This window comes from Pygocentrus nattereri, chromosome 10 (genome assembly GCF_015220715.1).
Source record: "Pygocentrus nattereri isolate fPygNat1 chromosome 10, fPygNat1.pri, whole genome shotgun sequence".
Taxonomy (NCBI): Eukaryota; Metazoa; Chordata; class Actinopteri; order Characiformes; family Serrasalmidae; genus Pygocentrus; species Pygocentrus nattereri.
In genome coordinates, this window is record NC_051220.1 from 12,144,391 (window position 1) to 12,157,457 (window position 13,067).

At 42.5% G+C, this 13,067-nt stretch overlaps 1 protein-coding gene across 4 annotated transcripts in view; it reads right to left on the reverse strand.

Annotated features, from left to right (window-relative positions):
* The window catches only part of qkia (QKI, KH domain containing, RNA binding a), a 111,468-nt gene that overhangs the window by 74,632 nt on the left and 23,769 nt on the right, over positions 1-13,067 (reverse strand). For all 4 annotated transcript variants that reach the window (XM_017685991.2, XM_017685993.2, XM_017685994.2 and 1 more), the window contains exon 2: positions 469-611. In XM_017685991.2, coding sequence (XP_017541480.1) covers positions 469-611 — 143 coding nt within the window. The remainder of the gene's footprint in view (positions 1-468; positions 612-13,067) is intronic.

Genomic DNA, 13,067 nt, shown 5'->3' on the forward strand with positions numbered 1-13,067 from the left:
CTCTAAACTAGTCTCATTCCTTTTTCTCTCCCACTTCTCTCTTTCATTTCCCTTCAGTCTTTCTAGCTCAACCTTTTTGTTTCTCTTCATTTCTCGTTCCCCATTTTCCCCTTTTCACTCACTAAATTTTACCCTTCTCTCTCTCTCTAAAGGACAGGGTCTATAACACTACTCCAGACAGGCAGTGTAATTTTGGAAAGGTGGTTTTCAGCAGCATCCCTAACACACACTCAGAGCAGCAGCTGTTGCCATCCTGGTTTATGACTAAGAGGGTTATTTACTTTTACACTCATACACTCACACACTCTGTAAAAGCTCACTGTAGCCGCAACACCGCAACACGCTGCTCAGGTGAAACGTCGTCTGTCATCTCACTGTAACGGTTTATCACTGCGCAGGGCCTAGAGAAGGAGCAGGGAATGCAACTTGTGTTTGTAATTTGTTTGCGGTGTGTGCAGTGTTACTCACGTCGGGGTACTCCTTCACGGGGACGAAGAGTTTCTCCTGCAGGTGGACGATGGGGCCATGAGGTTCGGGAAGCTCCAGAGGGTGTTTATCCACCAATCCGCTCACAGTGTCGTTATACATGTCCTTACGCACTCTGTTGATCTCTGTAAACACAAACAAACGGGTCAGAGTGGGGGTCTGACAAGGGGGCAGTGATTAACAATACCAGAACCTGAGGGTCGCCATAAACACATCCACTCAAATCATTTTATTACCATTATTTAAGGTGGGTGAGTGAGTGAGTGAGTGAGTGAGTGAGTGAGTGAGTGAGTGAGTGAGTGAGTGAGTGAGTGAGTGAGTGAGTGAGTGAGTGAGTGAGAGAGAGAGAGAAGAAAAACAGAAAAAGGACAATGAAAGCAAGAACAAAAGGAAAAAGGGATACATAAATATGTGTACATTGAGAAAGACCGAGTGAGACAGAAAGATATGAGAAAACATAGGGGCACAGAACCAATAAAGGGAAAGGAAAAAGAAAACACACACAGAAACAAAGAAAATGGAAAAAGGAGAGAAAGAGAGGGATAAAATACATCAATTTTATAGAGATGATATAATGGAAAGAATAAAGAGAACAAAAGCAAGCATGAAAGGGAAAAAGGAATATAGAAATACATGTAGACATGGAGAGAGAGAAAGACAGGAAAGAAAGAGGAGAAAAAAAATAAGCGCATGCAAGAATGAGAGAGTAGACCTGGAGATAAAATAGAATAGAGAAAGAATAAAGAGAGAGAGGGAAATTAGAGAGAAAGGAGTATATAAAGAGAGAAGAGAGGTAAATGAGAGAGAAACAGAGACAAAGAGAGTGAGTACATTACACACACACACACACACACACACACACACACACACACACACACAGTTGATGAGCTCAGGCTGCTGCAGCCAAACGATTTAGCACAGGATGTCCACTCATCAGTCACACTCTCAGCAGAACACCGTGGAACCCAGCACTGAGCACAGCGGAACAGAGCGTGAGGAAAACAGTCAGACTCAGAGCAGCGTTCTGCACCAACACTGACATTTGATCAGAATAAACCAGCCGAACAGACTCAGAGTTCATGGTCTCAGTACAGAGCTCACTCTCTAGACCAGGTCCAACACTGAGCTCTATAAACAGTTGTCTTCTCTGAATCTCCAGCACAGACCCAAAAACCAAATACAATCACAGCACCGCAGAACTGGATCACAGTACAGTAGCATTCCTGCAGATTAGAGCTGCACAGGTCGTGACACTGGGTGGGTTAGATAAACACATTAAAATACTTTATATTAGACAAAGCCACAATATAAATAACTTCAAGGGGCCAAACTAGCATTAAAAAAAAATGAACAAAAGTTGGTTGTTTGACCCATGTTACCCAAGTGAAGTGTTACGCCAAACACAGAAAAAAAATGAATTGGCTAACTGCAAACGGCTCGTTGGTGGGGGTGAGAAAAAAAGCAGTCAATTCTGACCTTGGTCAGTTAGAATGAACACACTTGTATTAATCAAATTAAAAAGCATTAATAAGTAAACAAGCTCATGTTTATTATCTATTAAATGCATCACTAAAAATATTAAAAACAGAAAAACAGTGTGTCAATATAAAAATATATCGGTATAAAAAAAATATATCACTGAGCCCTAGTCAGGACTGTTTACATTAAAGGAGCTGCAAAATCATAATTTACTTAAACTAATCTAACCATCACAACAGAACTATATCACCCCTACACTTCCTGTAGTGTATTACAGTCTGTCAGGATTACATGAACATCAGAGTACTATTTAAATGAAAGAGTACAATACTGCAAACACCAAAGCTGAGGAATGACTGACTATAAAATAAAAAAAATTAGTAACTACAAGAAAGTCTGATTTAAGTTTAAGTTTGTACACTTTAAAGCTGCAGACAGCAGGTTTCCTGACATTTAAATGGTCCTACTTGTTGGTCATCGATCTCTGATGCAATCCTCTACTGTCTCAAGCCTGACCACACACACACATGGACACAATGAACTCGCAGTGAGCAGTGAAACAAACACCAGCAGTCCTGCAGCTCGGAGCACAATCCTATATAGTTGTGCCTACCAGCCAAGACAGACAGCGTTCCTCCACTCTCTACCTTCTCTCTCTCTAACGCTGAGGGGAACCGGTCAGAACAGACTGACGTGAAAAACACAGAATCCCAAACCAAAATGAACGACACCACCAGAAGCAGAAAACGCACAAACGTGAGTGCAGTGGCATGAATAAACGGCTCAAGGACAGCAAGACACATCTGGAGAGCATCTGCACTGAGAGGCGGCACACACCTGGAAAACCTCCACACACGTGGAAAACCAGGATCTGACACTGTGGATGTGTTGCTAAAATACACTATGAATAAAAAATTCATAATCTAGAAAATACAGTAGAAAAAAAGACTGAACAAACACTTCCTGTAGTGTATTACAGTCTGTACATACTGTACACTTTAGTGGTTACAGTAACTTTAAAAAGACACCCAACACACACACATCTCAGGCTGGGGAGTGTCATATTCCAGTAATCCTGCATGTTAATCTGCAGAGCAGCTGCTGCAGAGTGTGCGCGTGCACGATATCAGTAAATATAATATATATATTATTATACAGTCCTGCTCTGCTACTGAGAGTTAAACGTGTGAGAGAAAGAGTGAAGGCAGTGCAGATGAGCTGTCTGATCACAACCGCCTCACTGAGAGACTCACACTCCCACACACATTTACTGACAGAGAGAAAGTACTATAGCACTCCACAGAGAGAGAGCGAAAGAGAGCAAAAGAGAGCGAGCGAGAAAGCGAGAGAGCGAGCGAGAGAGAAAGCGAGAGCGAAAGCGTGAGAGCGAAAGCGTGAGAGCAAGAGCGAGAGAGCGAGCGAGAGCGAAAGCGAGAGAGCGAGCGAGAGCGAAAGCGAGAGAGCGAGCGAGAGCGAAAGCGAGAGAGCGAGCGAGAGCGAAAGCGAGAGAGAGCGAGCATGAAAAAGAGAAGAGATGCAAGAAAAGAGGGAAACAAAAAAGGAAATAAAGCAAGGAAAGAGATGCAAAGAAAAAGAAATTTAAAGAAAGACGAAAAGAAGATTATGTAGACAGAAGGACTATTATAAAGACAGGCAAAGGCTAGAAACAAAAACGAAAAAGAGGCAAAGGAAAGAAAAGGAAAAAAGCCACTACCAATACAGCTGCCCTTATTGATTGGCAATAAACAGATGTAGAAAATGGCAATAATCAATAGTTGCACGTCTGTATTTGTATACTAAATTAAGTTGTCTTACTTAATTTGAAGCAAAGTAAACAAACGATGTCTGGTCACTACATTAGAGTGGACACAGATTGGCCTGTATCTGCTGACATTACAGTTCTGACTCTTCAGTGAAAAACCACCCCAGCCTTGCTACTGCTGCAGCCCTGTTAAATGTAAATAACGACTGCGCAGCAGGTGCTCCCAGCCCGACAGAGCAGAGCAGGTACGTTTAGCCGATTAGCTAGCAGGTATGATTAGCTGATTAGTGAGCAGGCTAAAGCTCCTGTATGAACTGCAGGTGATTAGCACAGATTAACCACACAGTGATAGACACCTGAGCAGTATTGATCCAGCAGCTAATTAAACACAACCCACAACAGCGTCAACAGATAGACGATTATGCAGACAGAGTTTGAGCTAATAAAGCTAATCAGGCCGCTTTAGGCTTGCACATTAATACAACTTAAGTGAATAAAAAAAAAACAAAAAAAAAACACTTAATTGTAAATATTTGGCAGTTTATTTTGTAATCATGATTAACTGAATAGGAAGGTATTTTACTGTATTTGTACTGTTATCACCATCATGACATTGCAATTATTTTTATTACTGGTATATTAAGACATCATTTCTGTTTAAGTACTGGCAAATATCATGATGTAATCTCTACTTCAATTCGTCCACTTGTTCCCAGATTGGTTTAGATTTATTCACACCAACATTTCAGTCACAGTTTGTTTATGTAAACACACGTGCAGTGTTTGAGGTGAACTCTGAGCAGATAAGAGGCAGTAACACTTCATTAAATAAAGAGAGAGCAAGACAGAATGGAGGAAAAGACAGCACTGAAAATAAGGCTCGACTGATGAACACTGTTCTATGCTTTGAAGCGATGCATGTCGGCAGTAACAAAGCGCCGCGCTCCAAACGGACAAACTTTCAGCTAAAGCCACCCCACACACACACACACACACACGTCACTCCAGACACACACATACACACGCTTTGACGCTTCACAGAAATAAGAAAGGAATTCTTAAATAAATGAATAAAATCTGAGCGTTCGATATGGAGCGCCTTCCTCACTCTTATCGAGGGGCCACAGACGCGTTTTTATACTACAAGGTCCCCTTTTTTCTTTTCATTTCTCCTCCGATCCTCAAAAACATCTCAAATTTCTCCTCTGCAGCTCACGTTCATATTTCACAACATCTATTAGCCCAGAAGCCTCTCTCTCCCAGCTAGAATGAAAAATGACAAATTTGTTAAAACACGCCTTTAAATCTGTTGGTCAGCCCAATCTAAGGACTGTGTGGGTGGGGCTAATGAGCATCTTGATTGCCAGCTCTCTGTCCAACACTTCTAGTCTGCTCTGCCCCTCATACAGCACTGACATCACTGTCCAGCTAAACAAAACAGGCACTGGATGAAACCAGTCACGGACGAACGAATGAACAAACAGACGGATGAACAAAAAAACTGACAAATTAATGAAAACACAACCTGACAAAGCAATGGACAAACATACGTTCAGCTAAGATGGACAAACTAATAAACGGAAGGACACACGGATGGAAGAAGCAACGGGCGAACGAATGGACCAACAGATGTACAGATGTATTAACAAGAGGAACGACTGATGGACAAAGTAATGCACAAAGGACCGACAGACAGACGAGTGAACAGCTACAGACATGGGGTGAACTTTGTTCAGTGTCTCAATGTTCTTCAACACCTGATTATCCATGATATGATCAGAATAGCACACTATGGTGCAATTAATTACGATAAAAAAAAATGATCACCGTATTGACCAGCCCCCCATGCAGGATGTAAATCGACACTAACAGCACTTCTTTAGGAATGCGAGTAGACTGGATGGTCCAGCAAGACAGAAAGGAAACTACAGCTAAAAAAAAAAAAAAAAACAACAACTAGCATCTGGAGGATTCACTGAGCACCACGACAAAGACCTCAACAAAGCAGGAGAACCCTGCATCCTTCCTGCGGCTGCAGAGCTTCCCTTCCTCATTCGAAACCACCGCAAAAAAATAAACAATAAAGAGCCGATTCCGTCCAGCTGGTTCTGAAGACTGGGTTCCCGACATCAATTTTGAATCAAGAGTAGACAATAAGCACCACAGACACAAACTTAAGTTGGTTAAAGATCTTATAGATGGTTCTTCAAGGATTATTTAGTAAAGAATAGGGTCCTAAAAGAACCATGAACCCTTCGCATAATTACAAGTGTTACTGCATGGTGGAACGGTTCTATAGAGTGATCGAGAAGGTGTTGTAGATGGTTCTATGTAGAAAAACCTTTTTTTCTACATAGAACCATCTACAACACATTTTCCATCATCTAAAGTGTTGTGTGAGTGTTCATAGTTGTTTAGATAACCATATTCTTTACTGAAGTACCCTTGAAAAACCAACAGAGCAGTACTTTAAGTAAATGCAAGACTAAGTGTGGTTACATCTTTATGGATCTGCTAATTCCTGAGTACTTCCAAAACCCACTCCTGCAGATGGTTCTTCACGGCTTCTTTAGCAAAGGGAATGGTTCTTCATATAACCATAAACACTCAGAGAGCCATCTGCATGCTTAAAAGGTTCTTTGCACACTGGAACTGTTCTTCAGATTGATGGAGAATGCGTTATTTGGTTCTATACCGAAGATTTTTGAAAAGTGTTCTATATAGCACCTAAAATGGTTTGACTGTTACAACTTGGACATCAAGCGTGATGGCAGAACCCTTTTTGGTGCTATACAGAACGTTCTCCTTCAGATGTGTCCAAAGCACAAAAGACATCACAAAATGTTTTTCTGCAAGTTGCATGCCATTACACATTTCCACCAGAGGGGTGTCCCAAATCACACAGCGCTGCATTAACTAAACAAACTACATTTTTATTTAATTTTGCATTGCATCTTAAATACTGCAGCTCTGGTGGAATTTCAGCATCAAAGTCCCTAAATGAGCAGCTACACTGGGACTGGCTTTCGCTCACTAAACCTCTATTTTTATGCTTCTGCTAAAGATGCTTTAAGGAAAAGTACATTGTTTTTTTCTTTTACTGCAGCCATTATTTTCATGAAATAAGGATCACCTTACAGTCCTGTGTGTAATGTGTAAAGCATTTTTTTAAGCACTGCAGGTGTTAGCATGAAGCTGGCAGCTCAGGAATGTGGAAAGGCAGCTAGTTCATTTCCTCAGATGATTCAGATTAGCCTGTTAACAGGAGCACAAGAACCAGCCAAACCAGAAACACCACCTGCAAAATCAGATCTTCAAGACAACACTTTAGGGTGACTACGCTGGGGAGCCATTAACATGACCTAATTTAAAGAGTGCCAACACGCCCCCTGCTAGCCTGCTGGCCTGCAAGCCTTCATTCATTGTCAAACGTTTCCATTTCTGTGGTTGGAATAAATAAGAAATTTAACACCAGGACGACTAACGATCAGAAGAGCCTGAACCAGCCAAACGGGACTCTTATCGCTCCAACCTTCCAGTCCAGGCTGACGGCGCGTCTCTGCACCGCCAGCGCAGAGGCTAAATTTATCTGGACGGCTCATCACACACACTGATGTGGAACTGCTTTATGGAGCCGGGCGGCAACAGGAGGGGCAGCAAAATGGGTCGACGAGGTGGGGGGCATATGGGGGGGCATTACAGAGAGTGGGGGAGGGGTGGTGATGAATTAAAGCTACAAGATAATGATCATTTCAACAGCCAATTAACCAATTAACCCTTCTATTTGGTGTATGGCCACATTGATAAACTTCATTACTTTTGTACCGACATTGAACCAAACCAATAACTTTCTAAATAAAATCTGACTGGTGTGATAAATATTGATGAACAAGACATCAAAAACTAACTAAATACTGGTCAATATGCATGACACATGTTACCAATCTGTCTAGATTCAGTGCAAGTCAGTGTACAAGTTCCGTATCGTACTCTACACTTCCTGTAGTGCCTTATAGTCTGTCAGAATGACTGTGTGGATCGTATGAACATTATAGAGTGCTGTTTAAAATGTAATGTGCTGCTTCACTCCAAAAACTCCTAACAGACTGAATCGATGGTGAAAACACAGAGTACCACAACCATCTCAGCAGGACACTCCCAAAACACAGACACTGAAGAACAGAGATAGAAAGAGAAATGGAATAACAGGAAGCTGGAGCAGGATGTTTAGGATGTCACGCTAAAAAGAGAGGAAGTCTCAACCACACACATTGGGAGAGAGAGAGAGAGAGAGAGAGAGAGAGAGAGAGAGAGAGAGAGAGAGAGAGAGAGAGAGAGAGAGAGAGAGAGAGGGAGAGGGAGAGGGAGGGAGACAAAAACGAAGCAAGGAAAGAAGAGAAAATTAGGGAAAAGAGACAAAAGGAAGAGAAAGAAGAATGAAATAAAAGAGCAAAAGACACTGAGGTAAGTAGAGAGAAAAGAATGGAAGCCGGGGAAGAGAGGAGGACAGAAAAGAGGAAAAGAGATACAAAGGGGAGAGATAAGAGTAAAAGAGAAAAGGAAGAAAAACAGAACATGAGAAACGAAAGGTAAAGAAAAAGAGGAAAGCATGGAGAGAAAAAGAGAGTAAAATAAATGATAAAGTTAGAGCGAGAGGCACAGACAGTGTCTCTCACACACACACAAAGGCAGGAAAGGCAGCAGTGAGAGCAGGAAGGAAGGAAAGAACCGGTTACTGAATCTGCAAAACACAGATAACCAATCATCTGCTTCCTGTTGCTGTAGCCACACCCCCTCATCCCTAAACACCGCCCGCTGGCCTCTGTACACACTCCTCCTCACACAGCTCTGTTTACTGCCCAACACACAGACCGTTACATCAGACCTCTGTAGAGTGGCTGACAGAGCTGCAGAACCATAACACACACACACACACACACACACACACACGCATGCACACCAGCGTCTAGAATGCTGCACCATTGCAATTCAGACCATTGCTAACTATACACTTACAAACTGGTTCCTCAGGGGTTCTTTAGTCATGCTAGTAAACCATGAACTATTTGCATGATGAAACGTTTCTTCAGATTGTAGGAGAATGTGTTGTTAATGGTTCTATCCAGAAATGTTTTGAAAATGGTTCTTCATAGCACCAAAAGGGTTCTGCTATTTTTACGATGATGAGTCACCACAGTAGCCTGACTGAACACACTTATAATAGAACCCAGTCATCAGACGGGCTTTTATGATGACGTTTTGCAATTAGCCACATCTTACAGACACAGCACACACAGACAAGATTACAGAATATAAACAAACCCCCCCTCCCCCAGGGGGCACAGTATTTTAGCCTGACCGTGATAAATTCGGCCAATCTACGTTTCATTTTGGAATTCCAGACTCCAGAATTACAGTACAGTTGCAGTTTATGTACATTTTTCAGAAACAGAAGTGGCTGATTCACAGTTCTAGAACCGTAACGCCCGATTTTGTTTTTTTGTTTGTTTTTTTTTGAAGTTTTCATTCTGATGTTCCAAAATTCCAACAGCAGAATTTAAAGTGTAAGAATTTTGGTTGATAATTACAGCAGGTGAATTTGGAAAGTCTCAGAGCAGTGCCTCTCATTTTTGATCTCCAGAAAATGAAGCAGATCTACATTTTTTTTTTTTTTTTTTTTTAATTCTGGCAGTTTAATTTTGGATTTCTAGGATCAGTTCCAGAATTACAGCAGTGCAGAACTGACTAAACATATTTACCACTTTATTTTAGCATAATTAGGTCTATTTAATTGGATTTAGTTTGTAAATGGAGTTGGTAAAAAAAGGCACAAAACATTGTTCTTGAAGTTTTAGTATTACTAATACTATTATTCCTACTACTGCTACTACTATTGCTACTGTTACATTATTATTATTATTATTATGATATTATTATTATTATTAATATAAGTGGCACTACAGATTCTGTTTTGTCTGTTCTAACTTATTAAATCTCAATAAGTAAACATGATGCATTTTTTCACATAACATATTGTGTTGTAATATTTTTGCCGTATGTCTTCCTAGTTTCTTGAACAAAAAAAAAAAAATGCAGCAACTCAAAACTCCTACTGCTAAACATGAGCACAGCAGGGCACAAGCTGATATGAATCAGTTCTTCTGTGAGGAATGAGCGTGCACACGCACACACACACACCTGCGGTCTGTCTGCTAACAGCGTCTCCATCTCTCAGAGTTCTGTAACGGTGGTCTGTGTGGTTGTGGCGGTGGTACGTTTCAGCTCTGATGTGGTCCAAACCCAAACAGCGCCCCCAAGACTGAGGCTGCATTGTTCTCTTCTTCCTTTTCATCATCTCTCCATTTGTCCCTCTATATGGGTGGGTGGGGGGGCATTGTGCAGGCTTTAATTAGCAGGAAATGAGGGCAACCAATGACAAGGACCATTTAGACCAGAGAGAGAGAGAGAGACAGACAGAGACAGAGACAGAGACAGAGAGAGAGAGAGAGAGAGAGAGAGAGAGAGAGAGAGAGAGAGAGAGAGAGAGGAAATGTGTGTGTGTTGGTGTGAACATTTTACGCTGCCTCTTCTAGTCACACAGAGTAATTGAGCTCATAAGAGACGCCGGGGGATAGAAAGTGACTGACAACAAAAACACGCTGCTCTTGTCCGTTACCGTGGCGATAATGGTCACAAAGCAGACTCGTCTGAGCGTGCTCAGTGCACAACCGTCGCGCTGATGTGTGACAGAATGAAAGTGGACCAAATGTGAAGCGTCCACAAACACACAGGAATGTCCTCAACTTCATAAGTCACACCAGTGCAGTAATTTATGGAGGCAGGGGGTGGTTGAGGGGGTCCTCTGCAATCCACAGGAATATCTTTACACAATAATCCAAAAGTGCAACAAGGGAAAGCTATGAAATGACTGCTGTGTAATTCTGGCAGCTCAAATGTAATCAGAGGGCTCTGATTGCTGGTTTGGTTTCAGGTGGCCCGCATGTGCCTGTGCCTGTTCCTCACGGAGCTCGTATGAGTCCATGAATTTAAGAAGCCAAAGTACCAATCAGAGAGCAGCACCAATCAAAGCACCAATCAGTACAGCTCTCCACTCCAGACGCACCGCCTCTGCAGCTCTCAAAATAAACAAAAATAAACACAGGCCTGAAGGAGACGAGCGAGTTAAAGCACCAGCGTGCAGACTCAGTAAACAGATGACAGAACTGAGAGCAGGACTGGCAGAAGCGGGTCAGGATGCCAGAACCTCGTCACACTGACTCTCCGCAGCGTGACTCACGTCTCTCCCAGCCTGGCAGCCTCGCTCGCTCACTTGCTTACGGGTTTAAAGCACTGATCGCCTTAACACAGGAAAAGGATGGAGGAATGGATATGAGAGGAGTAATGCCAGAGGGAGGGTGAGAGTAGGCATGAGAGGGTGAAAGAAGAGGAAAAGAGGAAGAGAGAAAACAACTAGAGTGAATGAATGAAAGAGAAAGAGAAAGAGAGAGAGAGAGAGAGAGAGAGAGAGAGAGAGAGAGAGAGAGAGGGGAGCGTTCACTGGCAAATGCAAACAGACAGGGCCTGTTACAGGCCTTTATTATCAGAACTGGTCTTCAAAGGAAAGAAGAAGGGGTGGGGGAGAGAGGAAGGGAAAGAAGATATGGAGATAGGGAGAAAAAAAGGACAGAAGGAGGAAAAAGGGGAGAGAAGGAAAGGAAGGGGAAGAGGAAGGGAAGAGAGCGAGAGGAAAGAAAAGGAGAGAGCAAGGAGCAAGTAGAGAAAGAAAGAAAGAAAGAAAGAAAGAAAGAAAGAAAGAAAGAAAGAAAGAAAGAAAGAAAGAAAGAGAAAAAAGGTAAAGAAACAGGAAAGGAGAATGAATGGAGAGAAGAAGGCAGAGAGAGAGGGGAGAAAGCAAGAAGGAACTGGAGTGAAAGAAAGAACAAGAGAGGCAAAGAAGAAAGCAAGAAAAGAGAAAGAGGGGAGAAGAAGAAATTGCAAGAAAAACAGAGGAGAGAGAAGAAAGACTGGAATGAAAAAAAAAGGGGAAGAAAGGGACAGATAAGAAAGGAAAAGACAAATAGAGAGAAAAAGGGAGAGAGGGAGCGAGAGAGTGTACTGGAGAAGAAGCTGTATTGGCTCTGACAGGCAGTTTAACATCCTCAAAAATGCTAAAAGTGCTCCATTCAGACAGGCACTGTGATTAAGAGAGAGAGAGAGCGAGCGAGAGCGAGCAAGAGAGAGCGGTCGAGAGAGAGAGAGCAGTCGAGAGAGAGAGAGCGGTCGAGAGAGAGAGAGCGGGAGAGCGAGCGAGCGAGAGAGAGAGCGAGAGAATAAGAATAAGAATCAGTGTGTTGAGTTAAAGCTCTAGAAGACCAAAGCTAGGCTAGGCTCGGAGCAAGACAGTGCAGGCTGTCTGGCCAAAGATGAGCAACAGAGGAACACGCACATCTCACTGGTGCAGGTGCAGCTTCACCTGCTGCAGTCACACCCACACACGCGCTAATCACTGATCCAACACTCAACTAATCCGTTAGTCTCAGTTTACAATGTTACTTAAACGTCATGGTGGAGGCATATACGCAGGGCGCGGTGAGGTAAAATAGTCCTCAAAGAAAACTTAGTTCAGTGGGGTGGAATTCCCCTTTAATCATTTAATTATGCAGAAATGTAGGAAAAACCTAACCTGTTATTTTAATTCAATGCTGTCTCAGAGCTCAGTCAATTCAATCTAGAGGGTCCACTGTTTCAGATGTGATTATCTAATTTACATTAACAGTTCAAGAAATTTATTAGGTTTGTATGAATTTCAAAACTCAAAACTAACATGAGCTCACAGCGTGGCCTGTGGTGGAGTGTATTTCCATAATGGTCAGGCTCCATTGTGTGTGTGTGTGTGTGTGTGTGTGTGTGTGGTGTGTGTATAAGAAAGTGAACTGTGTTGTTCCTGGTTAGTGTGTCAAATGAACCCGAGCACATACACTCAGCTGTGATACCCTCAGCAGCTGCCTGGGCTCCAGTACACGAGTCCAGTCATAACCACGTGTGTGTGTGTGTGTGTGTGTGTGTGTGTGTGGTGGGGACTCTAAAACAGAAGCTTCCATTATGTGAAAACATGCCGGCACTGACTGTCTCCCCTCACTGCCTGCAGGGTGACCTCATTCAGTAAACACACCATTCATCTCCCCATTTTCTCTCCATTCTTTCTCCATCCTCTCCTCATTCTCTTTCCCTTTCCATTCTCTCTCTCATTCCTTTCGTTCTCCATTGTCTCTACCGCTCTCCCTCCCTCATTCCATTCTTTCTTTCCCTCTCCATTCTCTCTCATTTCATTCTTTCTCCC